Source organism: Alexandromys fortis, unplaced genomic scaffold, assembly GCF_014885135.2.
Source record: "Alexandromys fortis isolate MF-2015 unplaced genomic scaffold, M_Fortis_MF-2015_v1.1 scaffold_77, whole genome shotgun sequence".
NCBI classification, from domain to species: Eukaryota; Metazoa; Chordata; class Mammalia; order Rodentia; family Cricetidae; genus Alexandromys; species Alexandromys fortis.
Genome location: NW_026067967.1, coordinates 7471500 through 7492230, shown reverse-complemented (window position 1 = coordinate 7492230; position 20731 = coordinate 7471500). Strand labels below are relative to the sequence as shown.

The window sequence follows — 20731 nt, the reverse complement described above, 5'->3', positions numbered from 1 at the left end:
AGCACGGCGGTCAGCAGTGCGTCCTGAAGCCGTGTGAGGTCAGCAGTGCGTCCTGAAGCCGTGTGAGGTCAGCAGTGCGTCCTGAAGCCGTGTGATCCAAGTGGCATTTTAGGAACGAGCATGTGCTCATTCAAGAACATTCTTCTCGCACCATCTCGTGAGCAGAGATTCAGGTCTGTGAGCTATTTATCCAGGGTCGAAGACACAACCTGTGGCCAGGAGCCAAAACCAAGTCAAATTATCCGTAATGAAACTTTATTGCCGCAATGAAATTAAAATCTCTGCTACACGTGCGCTATCTCTTCACCAGCTGAGATGTTGATACCAGAGGCGTCTGGGATGATGCATGTTGGCTGCTTACTGTTACTTTGCTAAATTTAGTGTAATAGTTGCTTTTTGGACCCATGGTTTTTCCCTCCTGTTGTTGCCACCGTTTTGTTATTCGTTTTTTTTTTTTTTTTTTTTTTAAGAGACATGGTCTTGGTCTTGCTACGATGCCCATGCCGGGCTAGAACTCCTAGTTCTAAGCAGTCTTGCTTTAGCTTCCTGAATCGCTGGGACCACATACTATTCACACTGGGCCTGAGCACAGTGGCTTTCATTGCTTTTTGGGGTGTGTAAGGTTGGTCAAAATGCAAATTTTCTTGGGTAACAAGCCTGGGGTGCCGTGTGAGACTGTCTCAAGCAAAATAAGTAATACAAAAAATAACAACACAGCCCTCTTATCCCGGTCCCGCCCAGTCCTGTGGGATGACTTGAGCTGGCGATGAGAGCTGCGACCCCATCAGACGAGCCTCACTCGGTCTTTGCTCACGTTACTCCTGAGCAGCGGGGGCTGGCTGCACGTCTGTCTTTCCACATGGCTAGCGTGAGCTCCCTCACATGGGGTTCTCAGGGTAGTCAGATTTCCCACATGGAGGCTGAGAAGTCTTAAGTTTTCCATGCCAGTTTAAAGTATCATTTACGCAAACTTAATTAAATTTAAACTACTCTTGTATTCCTGGGATAAATTTTTCTTGCTGTGATCCTCCCCCCCTTTCATACATTGGGTTAGATGTGCTGCCTTCTTACTATTTTGCAGTTCTCTATAAGTGAGGCGCACGCATAGTTCTGTGTCCTGTGTGCATTCCTGTGCAAATCGAAACTGGTCCGGATTGTGCTACCGTAAAGTGAGTTGAGATGCTGTCTACATTCCCATGATCTGAGACTGTTTACATAATTTAGATGTAGGTGTGGCCCTCACCACTTGTCTTTGTCCACTCTGAGGCAGACATTCAGTCTGTTACCCCTTGGTTCTCCAAACTGCATGTTTATCGCATACAAAACACATTCAGTCCATCCCGAGAGTTTCAAGTCTTAGCTCACTATTCCAGCATCAGCTCCAGAGTTCAGAGCTTCATCTAGTCAGATCAGGTAGTTCCAAGGCAGACTTCCTCCAGCAAGTTCATTGGTTGGGACAGCCATGGGATAGATACATCCTTCCAACCGGGGGAGAGAAGGAAGGGCGGATAGAAGGGGCGTCAGCTCTGAGTCCTCTGGCTGTAAACGATCTTTTTTACTCCATGTGTTGCCTCCTGGCTGGCAATTGGGTCCCCAACAACTTTGCCTGGCTCACCTCATAAAACGGGCCTCATAAATTGAGGTCTCACTTTGACAACTTTATGATTCTAGAGTCTTGAGGGCAGCTCCACCCCCACAAGTCCACATGACGTTGCCCTGGCGGGGACTCTTACTCCACTCGGCTGTGGCTTGATGAGTGGACGCACTCTCTCGCTGGCCTGATGACCAGCACCAAGCTTCCCGTACCCATGTTGATCTCCTCCTCAGTTACTTGACCGTATCCTTGGTGTTCTCTGCTGAACATTTTGGCCAGGCTGAGTGTTTTTCTGAGTCTTTGTTTCTAAAATCATTTATTTCCTTTTACATTTTACAATGCAGTTAAAGGAAACCACACATCAGCTGGAATGTTCCCCTTCTTGGATACGTCACCAGGCATTTTAGCAAATCCTGCCCCGCACTGAACTCTTGCACGCTGCACTCCTGCACGCTGAACACAGGGATGCAAACAAGGGTGCTCGTTCCTCCGGTGTCTGTTGCCTTGTACCCGCATTCCCGCCTGAGGGTCCTAAGACTCGCCTGTGCGATCCATTGGCTTAGGGTTGTCTGTGGCATTCACATTCAATCCCCCCAACATTCTGGTCACTCACCAGGGGAACTCAGATGTTCCTCCTAGTATACCTTCTTTCTGAGCATTCACAAAAATGTTAATCTTGCCTTCATATCCATCTCGGTCTTTCCAGCTTGTTCCTACAAATCCTTTGTTATCCAGTTCCAAAGTTGCTATGTTATAGCGGTACCCTGCTCCTGGCCCCAGTTTTGTTAGTTTTCTAGGGCTGCCCTGACAGAGCATCCATGAATTAGCAACTTGTAACAAACAGAAAGTTATTTCTCATAATTCCAGAGACTGGCGTCCTGGAATTTCCAGGATCAAGGTACTAGCATATGGTAGGTCTCCTGGCTACACCAGGAACACTTTCTGGAGAGGTGGCTTAGCAGTTAAGAGTTTTCTACTCAACCAGAGGCCCTGAGTTCATTTCCTAGGACCCATTTTCTGCAGTTCACAATCACTTGTAACTCCAGCATCAGAGGTCCAGTGCCTTCTCCTGGCCATCATGGGCACCCACATGCAACACGACATACATTCTAACACATGAAATGCGTGTGTGTGTATGTATGCGCGTGTGCATGCATCACACAGAGAAGGGCAAAGAGAGGACCCGAGGGGGAAAAGAAGGCCAAATTTAACCTTTTATAATAATCTCATTCCTGTGATCGTGGATTAATTCATAAGGGCGGAGCCCTCCTGTCCTAAGCCCCGCCTAAGGGCCCGCCTCCTCGTGCTGCCGCAGCCCAGTGTTTCAGAAGGACACACATCCGATCAGGGCCATCTGAGCCCCTTCTCCGCTCCGCTCCGGTGGCTCTTCATAGTTCTTTCTGACTATTGATCTTTGCAGGTTTTCGGAACCTTTTGGAGACAGTTTGGTCATTTATATTTTACTAGAGGATCCCAAGTTAACCCTTTTTGAGACAGTTTGGTCATTTATATTTTACTGGAGGATCCCAAGTTAAAACTCACTGGCACAAAGCTGTGCATTCCTTTAGTGGAAGGTTTGTCCGTGTCTGCGGTCTGTTCCTCTTCTCATCTGTGTACTTCCTCCAGTGTGTCTATTGTGCAACGAATACATTTTAAATTAAACTTGCTAAAATGCACATGGATGGTATTAGGGACAAATCTGGGAATGATTTAGCCCGTTCTTACGCCAAGTGTGGTGGTTGTTGCCTGAAATGAGTTATTTGAGTTGTGAATTGGAAATGCGGAGACCTGATTATTGTTCTGTAACCGTTGCCCCGTCATTCTGGTTGCCGGTCCTGGGAGCACATCTTCGTTAGACCTGACATCCTCATTAGCACATGCTCTCTCACAGCCTACCATCCGCTCAGAAGAGCCTTCCCACCCACAGAGCTACCGGCCACGTCGCAATGAAAGCACATTAATTTACCATGTAGCACAAGCATTGTGTTTCATTTGATGCCATCACCGTGAGACTGCGTTCTCAACTATGTGAGTGGTCTGGACAGAGGAATGTAGAAGGCTTTAGGGTAGATTCCTGGTTTGGGGGAATAATACTTAATAAACTCTTCAAGTGTTTGAGGGCCTCCCATGAGTCCAAGTCTGCTGTAGGTGCTGCAGTGATGCGGATGATTTCTGGACGTACCAAGTGCACAGCAGTGATGCTGTGGTCGCTTCCCGGGCTGTCCCTCTGCAAAGAGCTCCGCATACTTTTGTTCTAGTCCATCACCTACTTTCTTTTTTTTTAATATTTATTTATTTATTCATTATGGATACAATATTCTGTGTGTATGTCTGCAGGCCAGAAGAGGGCACCAGAACTCATTACAGATGGTTGTGAGCCACCATGTGGTTGCTGGGAATTGAACTCAGGACCTTTGGAAGAGCAGGCAATGCTCTTAACCACTGAGCCATCTCTCCAGCCCCATCACCTACTTTCTGTTCTGAACATACAGGACACTCTGCTCTCTTAATGACTTTGGGAAGAGATTCCTAATCCCCTCTGAGGCTGTTCCTTGTACACAGCAGCCAGAGTTCTGAGTGCCCTTCTTTCAAATTTCAGCTTGAGTCTTGCCGCTCTTAGGCCAAGCCTTTTCCAAGAACATGTAATCTCAGACTGATGTATTTGCTTTGAAAGGATAACTAGACTTGTACGTATGCGTATCTCCAGCGTGTGCTTGACTAGGGGTTGTGGTGATAGCGCTGCCAGCAAGATGAAGACATATGAGCTCAACGACAGAGACACCATCAGCCTGGAAGGAAGTCTTCAATAACATGGTGTAGGGCTCTGGTTTTGATCTCGTTCTGTTCAGCGTGTCTGCTCATTCCACTACTTACCAGCGAAGTGTTGAGTACCTCATGTTGGAAAATGCGGCACGCTGTGGGTGATGTAATGGTGAACAGGAGATGTGTTCTTCCTTTCAGGTGTATTACAGTGTAAGCACTTGAACCAGGAAGACTTGCTAGGCTAATGCAGTGGGATACGAGTTGTAGATGGGGTGACTGTATGCGTAACAGAGTCAGCGTGTAATTGAGAAGCTCTCTGAGCACTGGAAAGGTGGGAGATGTATTCAACCACCCTAAATGTCAAGATGGAATGTAACTGGGATAAGAGGGGGGCGTACCGTGCGGATAACAGCCCTATTTATCTGTTTGTTTATGTATTTTATTTAAAATTGTGTGTGGTTTGGAGCACGTGTGGGAAGTGCTCATGGAAGCCAGAAGAGGGCGTCAGATTTCCCAGAACTAGAGTTTCTGGTGCCGTGAGCCGCCCAACATGAGTGCTAGGAATCAAACTCTATCACTCTGCAAGATGTGGTAATAACCCCCGCCACCTCTGCGACCCCAACAGCTTTATTGGAAGAGGCATGCAGAACCTTTAGTCACTAATCAGTCAGTGTTGATCAGTGAGGTCTGAGTTGTTAGAAAAGGTCCAGTTACATCCGTAGACATGCCGAATCCAGAATGAGAAATGCTAAGGCCTTTCTGCTCTGCTGACTTTTAAAAATGATCCCAAGGTAGTTTTCCAGGCATTTTTTAATGCTTGACACATTGTAAGAAAGCATAACTAAACATGTCAGTTTGTATTTCATAGGACCCGAGAAAACCAGAATTAATAGGGATCCAACAGTCAGCAGTGACTTGGTCTGCAGTGCAGTGAGGGTCTCAGCAGCGAGATGGGAGGGAAGGAACTGATACTTGCTAAAGTCATACCAACACGACAGAGATGGTTGGGACACCAGCAATGACAGGATGTAGGTTAGCGTTGACTCTGCAGGCCTGTGCTGGACAAAGCCAGTGAAAAAATGATTGCACCATGATGTGCAGGTCATGGTCTCGGTAACTGCCAGCTGTGTCCTCTTGTGCTTTGGAGCTCACTGTCCTTATTTAGGCTTGTGTGGTTGCTGGCACAGTTCACCTCTTTGTGATTATAAGACTCAGGCCCCTAGTTCTGGCTGGCTGTCAACTGCACAGAGGCTGCTGTAGTTCCCTGCCAGGTGCCCTGCCCCATAGGTGCTGTCTTTCTTTCAGCCCCTTCTTTCAGGAAGGGCCAGCCCCTTGAGAACTTACCTCATGAGGTCAGACCTAGCGAGCGTACTAACGTGGGCTGCCACAAGGATTCCGGAGACTGGGTGGCTTCAGCAGAAATGTGTTTTCTCATAGATCTCTGAAAGCAGGACGTCTGAGATCAGAGTGCCCACATAGTGTTGGGGCGGGCTCCTTCCCTGGCCTGCAGATGGCTGCTTTCTCTCCGTGTCCTCCCGTAGCCTTTGTCCTGTGCACGGATGGAGAGGGGCAGTTCTAGGGCCACCAGTCCTGTAGGATTCATTTAACCTTAGTGCCTAAATGTATTTACCTGGGGATTTCCCACCTCAGCAGTGGATTTGAGCAGACAAGACTCAGTGTGTCGCACCTGGATAACCTCCTTTTTGATTACGTCATAATCAACGGGGACCTTCCTTGAGTCTCCAGGTTCCTTCACCTCATTCCTGGAATTAGAGGCAAGTACCACCACACATGACTTTAATCTGTTTTTAAATAGACAGGTTACCTTTGATCAAAAAGTAACATCTAATCATAGAGTTTTAGAACCTATGATCACTTAGTTCTAGAATAGGGCTTTTTTCTTCCTGTTGGTCCTGATTATTGAGCCACAAAGACCTCAAGCCTCTCTTGAGCCTCATTTCATTGTGGTTTCTGTTGGCCACTGTTGAAATGCGTGTTTTGAACAGTTGTACGGCAGTGTTCCATTTGGATGGAGGACGTTGGATTTCAGAAAGAGAAAGGCCTTTTATTAGCACTGAGCGAATGGTAAGTAGGAGAGAAAACAGGGTGATGCAGCTTAGAGCACTGAGCAGCAGGCTGGGGGGGGGGTAAGGGGGAGTATGGGGGAGAGCAGTCTGGGGGGGTATGGGGAGTACGGGGGGGGGCAGGCTGTGTGGGGGGTACGGGGGAGAGCAGGCCCTGGGCAGTGCGGGATTGCTGGTTGTCAGTCCCGTAGCGTGGTGGTTCCCAACTGCTGTAGAAGATGCAGCAGGTTGTAAATAGATCCTGAGATTTACATTTAATGTAGAAAATTTATAGGCTATAACCTGTCTAGTTACCAGTGGGCAAGCCAACGTGTCTAGAAGTCCATGTATAGTGAATCCCAGGCAGGCGTCAAAGCTTCTGTAATCGCTGTCTAAATGGGAACGTTAAATTCTCCTGGCCTCTGAGAGGAGAAACCTGGAGTCTAGACGGTTGCTGGTTGGAAAGCCTGAGGTCTTGGGTTATTTGCCAGGAGGATTGCCGACCGGTGACACAGGTGATGCCAGGAAGGATCCGTGGATACGGCATAAGGGTGGCCCTGAGGCGATAAGGGCAGGTGAGCCACAGGGAGTAGCCCAGCACATGAAGTATGGGGCGGCTGTCAGCTGGGGGAGAGGATGATGACGGCTGTGGGTTTAGAGGCAAACAGGGTAGAAATGATGTTTTAAATCAGTCCCTTATTGCAAAATTTGCTGACACTGCCCAGACCTCAGGCTCCTAGATTCTGAGACAGTGGTCACCGCTTCCCAGAGACATTCTGTCTCTAACTGCCGTGACATCAACCCCTGCAGCTGTCCTGGGTCTCTGCATAGTCTCACTTTGGATTTTTGTGTTTTGGCAGGTTTTTATTTCTTCCTTTCTAATTCCCCCAATATTGATGTTCCTCTGAAATCCGTTCTAGGCTCTGCTCTCTCTCACTTGCTCATTCTCACTGTCTTACAGGGTGATCTCACTCACTCTGCCCATGTTATGATGTTATGAAATGTTGTAATGCTTCATAACATTATTAGCATCTGTGTGCTAATGATTGCCACATTTTCATCCCCGATCAAGGCCACACTGCTATTGATGTGGCACAGGGTATCTGAGTCTCAAGTAAAACCATCCAAGTGGCTCTTCTTATGCCCCCTGTCCCACACAGTGGCATCAGGAGAGTCTTGGCTCCTCGTGCGATGTGATAACATCCACCCGGGCTATCATCATCATTCCAATAACAACACAGATTCCTTTATTGGTCCCCATCCTCTGCAGTGCCTCTGTTGGAGGGAGGGGGACGGTGGTGCCTCAGCTTCCCGCTCTGGCTGCCTGCCACCACGCTTCCCCTGCTCATTACAGACTCGCCCTCTGGAATAGTAAAGCAAAATAAACCCCTTCTTCCTGTATGGAGCTGCCTTTTGTCATGGAGGGCCTTACAGCAACAGAAAAGTAACCCAGCATCTGGCCAGATTAGTGGCCAGAATCTACAAAGGAGTCAGAAAACTAGCAAGAATGGAAAGCAACCCAATCAATAATAAACGGGCTAGTGAAATAAACAGACAATTCTTGAAAGATGAAATACAACTGGCCAATAAATACAAGATAAAAATGTTTAGCTTCTCTAGACATCTAAAAATGCAAATCAAAACCACCAAAATTCCACGCCACCCCAGTCAGAAAGACAGTCATTAAGAAAACAGTTCACAGTGTGTCCGTAAGGATGACAGCAAAAGAGAATCCTAGACTCTGCTGGCAGAAATGTACTACTAGTTCAGCCCCTGTAGAAGGCACTGAAAGTAGGCCTTCCATATGACCCACTCACCCAAAGGTCTGAGTCAGCACGTCATGGGGGCAGCTGCTCACAGTCACCAAGTTATGGCGCCAGCCTGGGTGCCCAGCAACGAAGGGATGGTTGAAGAAAATATATGTATACAATGGAATTTTTTTCAATCATAAAGAGGAAAGTGGATTTGATTGGAGAGAAACATAAAATTTTATATGCTATCTGTCGTTGTAGTTCCTAGATTTCATATAGCAACACAAAAATATGCTAGTATATACATACGCTATAAAAGTAGGAATAAAGTTGTCTAAGCTGATAATGGTGACTCATGGCAGGGGGAGAAATGCTAATAGGGACAGCTTTGAACTATGATGCTTGGGGTCTTAGTTTGGGTGACTATTGCTTGATGAAACCCCAAGCAACTTTGGGCTAAAAGGGTTTATTTGGCTTACACTTCCACATCATGCTCCACCACCGAAGGGATTCAGGACAGGAACCCAAACAAGGCAGGAACCTGGAGGCAGGAGCTGTTGCAGAGGCCATGGAGGGGGTGCTGCTGCTTGCTTGCTCGCTCCACACGGCTTGCTCAGCCTGTTTTCTTGTAGCCCAGGGATGACACCACCCACCATGGGCTGGCCCTCCCATATCGATCACTAATTAAGAAAATGCCCTACAACCAGATGTTATTTCAACATTTCCATGGCTACTCTAGCTCTCTTGCGTTTCTGTATCATTTCTTTTAGAATGAACGTCTCAATTTCCAAAGGAAATAGAGACAGTAATTTTTTATTGAAAACAATCAGATTAAAGCTGCAGAGGTTCTGACTGCTGTTTGGCCACTGCAGATCAGGTAGGGAGGTTGTCACTCACAGTCTGAGCTCTCATTCCCCGTGTCTCCAGTTTTCCTCTGCTCAACTATCTCAGCAACAATTTACAATCTCTGCGTTGAAATCCTTCATTCTGTTTATTCTTAGTTACTTGTTGATAATATATATAAGCAGCAATTAGTTTATAAAATTTATTCTGGAATCTTAGACTTGACCAAAGTTATTTCTAATAGAGAGTTGGGTTGTAGATCTCTTTTGATTTTCTATGTTCACAGCCGTAGTATTTCCAATACATAATTTTGATTTTTACTTTCTGGTGTTACGACTTTTTAAAATTAGCTTGTGTTGACTTTGCAAAGTAAGGGTTTCATTATGTTTGTGTGCATATGTGTATGCACACACTTTGACTGACCATACCAATCCCTCGTTTCTTTTGTGTCTCCTTCTCCTTCTCTTCCCTGTCTCCAGTACTTCCTCTTTTGGTTTCATGCCCTGTTCTCGGTTGCTGTGATTGCTTCAGACTTCAGGGGCTGTGTTGAATAAAGTCTAACTATGGATGTCTTACCCTGCTCTCTTTCTGGGCTTCAGTCTAATCGCAGCTGTAGACCACTATTATCCCGTTCAAAAGGTTTGTGTGCGTGTGTGTGTGTGCGTGCGTGCGTGTGCGTGTGTGACGGTCTTGCTGTGTTTTGTTTTCAGTGTCACTCTTATGAGTAGTTGGAACTTTCTTTGGGCCACAAACCAGCTCCCAAATAAAGACAAGGAGGCTTATTATTAATCAAGAATGCTTGGCTTTAGCTGAGGCTTGTCCCACTAACTCTTTTAACTTAATTAATCTGTTTCTATTTATTTTTCCTTTTTTTAAAAAAATTCTTTTATTCTGTAGGTCCTACTTTCCCACTTTCTCCGTGTCTGTCTGGCCCCTGTGTCTCCCTGATGTCTCCTTTCTGCTTTTTTCTTTTTGAGCCTAAACTCTGCCACCTACTTACTCTCATTGCCCGGAAGTTCAGTCTATACCTCCTTCGCTATTGGCCATCCACCTTTTTTATTAGACCAATCAGGTGCCCTAGGCAGGCAAAGTAAAACAGCAACACATCTTCACATAATTAAACAAAGGCAACACATCTTTATATAGTTAAAAAGCATTCTACAACGTAAACAAATGTAACACATCTTTACATAGTTAATCAAATAAAACACATCTTTATATAGTTAAAAAATATTCTACAACATAAACAAATGTAACACATCTTTACATAGTCAAACAAATGCAGTACATCTGTATATAGTTAAAAATATTCTACAACATAAACAAATGTAACACATCTTTACATAGTTAAATACAGCACTTCTTTGCATAGTTAAATATTTGCAACACTTGTGTTGTTAGGCAAATTGAAATACTTTGTCTCTGAAAGATTCTTAATACATCTAGTATTTTAGCAGCAAGCCTCTGAGCTTGGTTTGGGTAAGCAGACAAGGATTTTATTTTGATGATTTTAGTGCAATGAGTTGAAGCAAGGCTTCACAGGTCCTTGTCAAATACTACCACTGAGCTGTACTCCCAACCTGAGAAGGTTCTAATTATATCTATTTTATTAAGATTTCTTTATTTTTGTGTATATGAGTACTCTGTCTACACGTATGACTTTATGCAAGAAGAGGGCATCAGATCCCACTATAGATCATTGTGATTCACCATGTGGTTGCTGGGAATTGAACTTGGGACTTCTGGAAGAGCAGCCACTCTCTTAACCTCTGAGCCATCTCTCCAGCCCCTAAGTCTAATTAAACAGGTCGTAATTGCTTATATTTTTTAATTTCTTTAGATAAAGAAACTAGTGGTTTGAGGTCAGGTTGACTATTTGATCTAATTAAACCTATCGATATGAAGTTACTTGTGAACCTCCCTTAAGTCATCTCCAGAGAGGTCTTCTCTTCCTCGTGGTGTGCTGCTGCTGCCCCTGGGCCGTCATGGAGCAGAGCCTTTCTTAGCCTGCAGTTCTGGAACCCACACGGCAAGCACAGGCAGTGGGTGGCAGTGGGTGGCAGTGGGTACAGGATCTGTGAAAGGACCATGGCTTATCTCAGGAGCCGCGGCAGAATGGGCTGTGTCAGGCTGGTCCCGTCCTGAGAATGGGAAGGGCCACTTGACAGCACATCCCCAGTGATGCCTCCTAGACCTCACTTTTTCAAGTCTCTGTTCCCTCCCAGTGCCACCACCCCGAGGACTGAGCTTTCTGTCATGTCAGCCTTTAGGGCACACACAGTTAATGTGCCCAAACCAGAGCTTCACTCAGGCAGCGCCTGTCTTTGCTCAGGTGGTCGCTCTAACCACGCACTAGCCTTCTTGTTTCCCGCCTCCACCCCATTCACCTTGCTGTGAGAAGGCAGAGCTTTCTATTTTATTATAATTACTAACATGTATTAATCGTACATGCTAAGGAGCGCTGTGGCATTTTTTTGCCTCAGTCATGTCTGCCTTCCTTCTAGCCTCAGGTCTTCCCCACCTTCCCTCCCCACCCGCTGCAGGGCATCACGCTGCGCTGCCTCCCTGGAAGCCCTGGGTGCCGCTGTTCCTCTCAGACTTCACATGCCGCACTGAGTAGACCAGAACGCCTTCTCAAATCTCTATGTTGAAAATCTGATTGTTGTTCTCAATATTTATAAGTATTATTAGGTATACAATTTTTCATTCGATGTATGTCTTCATATTCACAATATCTAGTCTGCAAAAACTTTCATTAAACTCAGTTTATAACATCAGGTGACGAGGCACGTCTGTCCTCCATCACTAGGGTGACTGTGAGGTAGCTGCTTTGTCTCTTCTCCCAGTGTGCAGGGTGCAGAGTTTACCTCAGCCGGGAGGACTGACCCTGACCAGTCACCCAGGTGACTGCACGTGTGGTTCTCTATAGATGCTTCTCATCGGTGTGAACTCCAGAAGCATCCCTGTCTTCAGGCAGTTGTTTCTTCTCTTGTCAGGCCTTCCCCTCCTCACCCCAGGAGGATCAGGATGTGCCTTGTTGTTTTGAAAAGCCTAAACACTTGAAACGTTTATTCTCCAGTGGATTTGAAAGGGGGCCGTTATGAGCCCTGTCTTGATGTGGCAGGGCTCTGAGGGTCTATTTGGATAACACTGAAGACGGGAGGAAATGTGACTCTGTCTGTGAGTTTTAAGCCCCTAAGGTAAGATCAGAAAGCGTCTGGGCCAGTGTGAGCCAAATAGTTGAAGTCATACATTAATTATGGTCATGAATCATTTTTATTTTTAAAGTCTTTACCATTGACAAGGTTGTTTGCATAGTACCAGTGGAGTTCCAGGCACCCCCTAAGTAGCCGCTCTTTGTTGGCGTCTCTCTGGGTTGGTGATGCCCATTGTTTTTATAAAAACTGCTTATGTCCGCTGCCTGAAGGAGTGGTCTCTATGTAGTTTTCCTTGATAAACTATTTTGAACTTATAAATGTAGGAAACAGTGATATTTCAGTTAATCTCCTACTCTATCAATCAAAATATCCAATCTCACGAATGTGCTTATGTTATTCATAAACGCTGGACAATTAGCAACTAAAGTTATTGAGAGCCTCTGTTGTACCACACTCTGGGTGAAGCTTCTAGAATGTGCGTGAGATGAGTGAGTATTCGTGCCTCTCAGAAGAGGACGAGAAGAACCGTCTACCGCAGTATGGTCCATACATAGCGCTGTCTGTTTGGTGCTGCGTGTGGTGTGCTGTGCACTTCAGGAGCAAGGCACTGGTGCCTCCACCTGCCTGGCACACCAGGGAAGGCCAGTGAAGCAGAGACTGTGGCTGAACTGCCTCTTAGCAGGGTAAGCCTTCACTTACTTGTGAGGGGACAGAGAAGATGTGTGGGCAGACACAGCTTAAAAAGAGGCACCGAGATAAGAAGTGGAAGATCGTGTCCAGGTAACTGCCAGTGGGTCAGTACTGCTGAAGACAGAGGGAGGCAAGGCTGTGGATGGAATGGGTACTGTATTGCAAAGACCTTCCCTTGCCTCGTCCAGGTTTCTGTAGAAGCGCCTTTGCGAGTATTAGTGTTCCTGAGCACACGTACATACATCATGTAAGACCATGTTACCGTCAGTTTTCCTGAGCACGCACACACACGATGTAAGACCGTGTTACCGTCAGTGTTCCTGAGCACACGTACACATATCATGTAAGACCATGTTACCGTCAGTGTTCCTGAGCACACACACACACATCTGTAAAACCATGTTACCATCAGTGTTCCTGAGCACACATGCATACATCATATGTATACATCATGTAAGACCATGTTACCGTCGCAAAGACCTTCCCTTGCCTCGTTCAGGTTTCTGTAGAAGTGCCTTTGTGACCATCAGTGTTCCTGAGCGCACACACACGTACATACATCATGTAAGACCATGTTACCATCAGTGTTCCTGAGTGCACACACACACATGATGTAAGACTGTGTTACCGTCAGTGTTCCTGAGCATACACTTTTTGTGTGTGTATTTATTGGTGATTGGTTATTTTTTCTTTTGAGAATGTCTGTTCAGTTCATTTGCCCATTCGTTGAACAAATAACCTGGTGTTTAATTTGGGGTTGTTTTGTTTTATTTTATTTTATTTTATTTTGGAATTGAGGACCAAAGTGAGCATCCACAGGAAGAAGGCAGCCAATAGAGCCGGGAAAATCTTCATGCTGATGGCATCCATATTTACTCGACAGTATGGGGATTTAGTTCAGCGGTAGACTGCTGATTTTCTCGGCTCTGTATGCTGCCGTCATCATGTGGATGCTGGCTGTGTCCTGCAGCTTTTTAACTTTGCTCTTGTCTCACCGTCGGCCGACCCCATTGAGCTCCTGGAGTCCTTGCAGAGTGTCTTTGCCTCTGCCTGCATCTTGAAGTTGCCTATGCCTATATCCTGAAGTATTTTTGTTTGTTTTCTCTAGTAATTTCAGAATTTTAGGACTTAAGTCTTTGATCCACATTGAATTGGTTTTTTTCAGAGTGAGAGGGGTCTAATTCCATTCTCCAGCTCCCAGCACCCCATTCTCCTTTATGGGGATATCCAGCTCCCAGCACCAATGTGGAAGAGTCTGTCTTTCCTCTGGCATGTCACCCCCTTGCCCTCCCTGCCCTCCCCCCGCCCCCCAGAGTCCTTTGGTTCTGCTGTTTTCTCCCAGTTTGAAGAATATATTTCCATTTCCCTCATGGCATCTCTAGGTGAACAGACATTCCTGACTCTATGTATGTATGTTTGAATATATATATGTGTGTGTGTGTGTATGTATGTATGTATGTGCATCACATGTGTGCCTGGTGCCCATGGAGACCAGAAGAGGACACTGGATGCCCTGGAACTGGAATTATAGATGGCTGTAGCTACTTAGTGGATTCGGGCAACCAAACCTGGGTTCTTTGTAAAACAAGTGTCCTTCACCACTGAGCCATCTCTCCAGCCCCTCGTTTGTTTCTGAGACAGAGTTTCACTACTCTCTCACCACTAATCTCAAAATCCTGGGCTCAAGCCATCTTGGCTCTGCCAACCAAACATCTGTGTGTATAGAGTACCTGGTTAAAACATCTGTGTGTATGGAGTACCTGGTTAAAACATCTGTGTATATAAGGGTACCTGGTTAAAACATCTGTGTGTATAGAGTACCTGGTTATTGATCTATTTTTAATTTTTTGTTAGGAGCATATTTCCTCGATCATGCAGTTATAGAGAATCTTGATTCTGACAGATTTAAGATTGGTTTGTTATTTCTAGATCTTGTACCCTTTATATAAATTATGTACATTTATATAAAGTAAGCCCCATGAATCCCCATGTCTCTACCTCCCAGCAGTGAGATCACAAGCTTGTGCTGCCGTGTCCAGCTTTTCCAGGGGTGCTGGAAATTGAACTTGGGTTTTCGTGTTGAGCAACAGGCTCCTTTCTGACTAAGCCGTCTACTCAGCCCCTCAGCCCGATCATTTTCTAAAGTGATCTAAACCCCTGGAGTCCTTTGCCCTAACTATGTTGTAGCAGAGAGGTAGACTTTCAGAGCACTGTTATTTTAGGACTTATAATTCCTGTTGCTTCATTATATGTTTGAATCTAAAAATAATTGGTTTGTTCAGGATTGATTCTATTTATCCTAGGAGATTTATAATTCATGTCTGTGACTCTCTGTGTTTAGACTTTGTAATTACCTCACTTACATTTTTCTACCACTTGTATTTCTAGGCTTCATAGAGCCCAGTGTGCAATTAAACAGACTCAGGTAACTGTTCAGAGAATTGGAAAGGAAATTGAAGAAAAACTAAGACTCACATCGACAAGCAATGAGCTGGTAGGTTTTTACACAAGTACCTGTTCAAACTCCTTGTTTTCTTCAAGTGATTATCATATTATTCTTGGGAAAAATCTCTAGACAGTGCTAACAACGACGCTAATAATGTTGCGTTGAGATGACTGCTGGTGTATTTTAAATGTTAGAAATAAAAGTTCCCATCTGCTAATAGCGTAAGGTAAACCTGCCATGTTCTGTTAGATGAAACTTGAGATTATGTATAATTACTTGGAGGATGACTAGCAGACTATTTTATTAACGTCTTATAAATGTGAACTCTAAACACGAACTGTATAGTGAGTGAAAAATAGCTGCCAGGACGGGGTGGGGGACCATCAGGGACTCGTTTACCGAAAGTAAGCGTTTGGGTCTATGCCTGTGGCTCAGCCACTAAGAAACCTGCCCCCAAGCCCAGCGACTCGAGTGTGGTCCTTGGGAGTCCATTCCTACACAGTGTCCTCTGACTCCCATGACACACGCACTCACAAATACTAAATAAATAAACACGAAAACCCATTTCAGTGGTATATATGCATAATGCTGTGTTTAAAGTGGAGACAGTTTCTTAAAATTTAATTTGTACTTTGATTATATTCACCCAGGATTAATCCACTTTTAAAAGATGGGATCTTTAAATTAATGGGATCAAATATAAGAGACCCATTTGTGCATTTTTGTTTGTTTGTTTGCTTCTGGGTTTTGGTTTTTCGAGACAAGGTTTCTCTGTAGCTTTAGAGCCTGTCCTGGAACTAGCTCTTGTAGACCAGGCTGTCCTCAAACTCACAGAGATCCACCTGACTCTGCTTCCCAAGTGCTGGGATTAAAGGCGTGTGCCACCACCAACCAGCGAGACCCGTTTGTGAGCAATGTTTACCTTTAGAGAAATGTGGGTTTGGTGTGGCATTCCAAAGAAATCATAACCTCAGTCCAGCTGGGCGGATTGCAGATGTTCATAAAGTCTGATACTGTTTTATACTCTGCCTCAGGAGGGGGAGACCTCTGTCTCTGTGAGCCCAGTGTGAGCACTAAGTTGCACTTTGCTTCAAATGAAGCCATGTGACTCTCTGCAGTTTTTATGTGCCAGGGTTACAAAGACACTCAGAACCCACAACTGGCCATGAAGTCAGGGGGCGTGTGTGCAGGCACCTATGCAGTTCTCTCTCCTAGGACCACACAGTCACGTATCCATGGAGTTACGGGGGTGTGTGCAGGCACCTATGCAGTTCTCTCTCCTCGGACCACACAGTCACGTGTCCGTGGAGTTAGGCGGGGAGCTTGTGTTCAGACACCTATGCAATTCTCTCTCCTGGGAATTGAGCTAATAGTGTATGTTCAGTCTGTGGGAATTTACTGATATTGGCTGTCCATACATGCACTTGTGCTGTGCCTGACACACAGCAGGTGTCTGGTGGTCCCCACATAACTACTAGCTGCTTGTTTCTTCTTTGCCTGTGGGAATTCCTCCATGCTAGAGAAACAACTGTCTCTTGTGTTATAACTTAGGATCAATAAAAGACTAAATTCCAGGCCATGAGTATATTGTAAGGGGAGGAAAAAGTATCAGGTTTTAATCCTTTCTGCACTGCACAAAAACTGCATTTTTAAGACCCTTGCCTGGGGAGAACTTGCTGGGTCTTATTTTTCTTACTTTTCTCTCCCAGGCAAGACTGGGAAACGACTTGCGTCATTGAGAGGTGGCGTGTGCTTTGTCTCAGTGTGGAAACATGTATGCTTAATCCTGTTTTTCTAAAATATAAGTGGTGACACACGGGGCAGGGTGATAGAATGTGCGCGTTCACCAAGTCAGGTTCACAGGGTCACTCCGTGTTTTTACGCTGCCGAGTTTGCACAGAAGGAAGTCAAGGGAGTTTTGAACTGGAAGTGAACCTAGAAGCCACCTAGTCCCCTAATAACCCCACTGAAAATCACACCCCAGTACAGTTCCCTCCCCTGCGTGGTTTTTCTCTGTGATATTTATTACCATGTAGCATGATATCTATTTAATATGTTTTTGTCTCTCTAAACTCTGTGAGGCTTAGGATCACCCCCTCCTGCTTCCCTCTTCCTTCAGTTTCTTTCCCTCCCTCCTTCCTTCCTTCCCTCTCTCCCTCCTTCCCTCTTCCTTCAGTTTCTTTCCCTCCCTCCTTCCCTTTCTCCCTCCTTCCCTCCTCCTTTGTACCCAACCTCCCCTCACATTTGATTCCCAGAATCTAGGCAAATGTTTGCTCGTGGTAAATGTGAAGCAAGTATTAAGTGTTTATTGAATTTAAGAACGGATCCATTAGGCTCATCAGTTAGAGTGCTTGATTCTCTTCCAGGTTCAACCCCCAGCTGCCACATGGGGAGACTCACAACTCTATAACTCAAGCTCTAGGGGACTGATACCCTCTTCCCGCCTCCACGTGCTTGTACATACTTGTATATGTGGCATACATACACACAGTGACACTCAGACATATACATCAATAAAAGTTAAAATAGAAAAGGAATGCATTCAACACAGTGCCTTGTTATAAACCAGTTTACTCGTGGCACAGGAGAAATACAGTTACCTCCCTTTGTAAATTGGTCCACGTCCTTTTGCTCCATCCCAACTATTTTCAGTACATAAGACTCACTCTTCACTCTAGCCCAAGCGGAGGCACAGTGAAAGGCGTATTTGATGCTGAAATCAACCAGTCATCCTTTTCAAACCTCTTCCCAATTAGCCTTAAGTAAGATACAGAGTTTACAGTTGATACCTTGCAGAGATTTGGAAATTTCTCACCTTACGTCCATGCCGAGTGTGAACGCTGACTTTAATTGTATTTCCTAGGGAATGTCTGTCACCACCATGGTGGCCTTTGACATTGTGTCTGGAGTTTGTTAGCTGCTTTTGTTGCGGTGACTGTATGTCTTCTAAGTGTTTTGTTTTGTTGTGGCTCTATGCTAGAGCACATTGGTTGAGTTTAAAATGTTAGCCCTACTTTGTATTCCTGGGGGATATCCTCATGGTCATAATAAATTATTTTTAGCCTTTTACTGTGTTCAATTTGTTTAAAAATTTAGAGAATGTTTTTCTTTTATTTTCAGGGGGAATATTGGTCTGTATTTTGTTTTTCTTAATATCTCTTCTGTGTTGGGGGTGATGAATGTATGTGTGTACAGTTGCAGGCCTACGCCACTTAGTGAATTCAAGGCCAGCCTGAGATAGATAAATGATAAATACTCTTCCAGGTTTACTTTTGCCTCTTTTGCCATCATTTGGTGTTCTTTCCTCTGTGTTTGCCCTGTCTTAGCCCTGGCATCAGCCATCTCTCTTTAGGTTGGCTGACGGTATTTAGAAACGAAATCTGGTCACTGGGTGTGCTTCTTGCTTTTAAAGCTCTCTCAGTGGATGTGGCTATCTCTGTATGAATGTATACCTATCTCTAGGAAAATAAACATGAGTTCATAATAATGTTTTTAATTCTAATGCCACAGAGTTTATTCTGGCTTTCTCCTTCATTTTGTTTATTTGCAGTATCTTTTTCTGATAGTGAGAAACCTGGCTCTCATTAAGTACAATGTATTTATCTGTTAAGTCTTGGCATATGTGTAAAGCAGTTCCGATTTCCTTTTCCATTTGTTTTGTTATTTTAATTACTAATGTGTATTAGATCTCTATATTAATGGGCTTCACGGTGACATTTCCACATATACATGTATCATGCTTTCATCATATCTGCCCTCCCAAATGCCCCCCTAGTCCCCCCCACCTTTGTACTTCTTTAGGGCATCTGCTTCATTGTTTTTATTTTTGGCTTTTGCTGATGAGAGAAGACATGCAATACTCTTTTCAAATTTTAATTAGAATTTTTTTCAGCCTTACTTGGAGGGTTTTGTTTGTTTATTTATTTCTAAATGTTTTTCGCCTGCACATGTCTACACACTGCATGGAAAACGGAAGAAGGCATGAGATCCATAGAATTGGAGTTACATAAAACTGTGACCCACCATGTGAATGTAGAGAATCAACCTTGGGTCTTCCGGAAGAGCAGCCAGCACTGAGTGCTGAGCTGTCTTTCCAGTGCTTATTAGTAATATATGTGACGTATATTTATTCCTATATATAAGTTCATTTCCTGATAGGTATTTCAGGATAATGTTCTTTAAGTCTGAGGCTTGCATTTTTTCTTTTAAGAAAACAATTTGTTTTAAAGATTATTTATTTTTTCCTTTAGATATGAATGTTTTGTGTGTGTGTGTGTGTGTGTGTGTGTGTGTGTGTGTACACACCACATACATGTCTGGTGCCACTGGAGGTCAGGAAGGGGCTTTGGATCCCCGGGACTGAAGTTCCAGGTAGTTGTGAACCATCTGATGTATGGGTACCAGGAACCTAACCCAGGTCCTCTGCAAGAGCAGGAAGCATTCTTAACTATGGAGCCGTCTCTCCAGCCTGCGCTTTGTTGTTGTTCTTAAAGTTGAATGAAATCTACTGTATTTGTATGTTTGTGTATGTGTGTGCGTGAGTGTGTGTGTGTGTGTGTGTGTGTCTATCTACGTGTGTGTTGGATGCGCAGTGGAAGCCAGAGAACCCTCTCAGGTTCAGGAGCCTGGACCTTGGTTTGGGTTTTTTGGTTTTGACACAGTGTAGCCCTGGCTGTCCTGAAACTGCTCTGTAGGGCAGGCTGGCCTCAGACTCACAGAGCTCACCTGCCTCTGCCCTCCGAGCGCTGCTGCTGCAGGCTAGTGCTGGTCCTCATGCCCAGCTTTGGTCTGGGTTTCACATGAGTTCAGGGGGTTGAACTCAAGCATTTGTGTTTGCACGGCGAACACTTTTCCAAATGAGTCGTCTGATGTATTTTTTTTTATGTTTTATGTCTTTCCTCTGGTTTTTATAAGAATCTTTTGTGTAATTCAAGATTACAGAAGTTTTAGAGTTTGAGCTTTGTGTTTAGATCTGTGATCCATTTCAAGTTATTATTTTTAACTTAATGAAGAAAGAGTAAAACATTCTCCCAAACTGATGTTCGGCTGACAGAACAGTACTTGGTGAGCAGCTTTTCCTCCCCCATTAATTACCCTGACTTGTTTGTCTAAAGTCAGCTGACCACATGCGTGTGCGTGTGCATCTGTTTCGTCTCTGTCTCATGGACCTGTTGGCCTATCTTCCTCAGCACCGAGCTGCCATGACTGTAGGTTCATCAGAAAAGCCAGGCAGGGCAAATACTCACACACACACACACACTCTCTCTCTCTCTCTCTCTCTCTCTCTCTCTCTCTCTCTCTCTCTCTCTCTCTCTCTCTCACACACACACACACACACACACACACACACAGTTCTTTATTTTGCTGAATGCATTTTATAGCTAGTTTTTCAGTTTTTTTTACCAGAGAGCCTGTTGGAATTT

General features: G+C 44.8%; 1 protein-coding gene across 2 annotated transcripts in view; it reads left to right on the top strand.

Moving 5' to 3' along the window:
• Uvrag (UV radiation resistance associated) overlaps window positions 1–20731 on the top strand; it is a 208816-nt gene that overhangs the window by 83201 nt on the left and 104884 nt on the right. For both annotated transcript variants that reach the window (XM_050154442.1, XM_050154443.1), the window contains exon 7: window positions 15251–15356. In XM_050154442.1, coding sequence (XP_050010399.1) covers window positions 15251–15356 — 106 coding nt within the window. The remainder of the gene's footprint in view (window positions 1–15250; window positions 15357–20731) is intronic.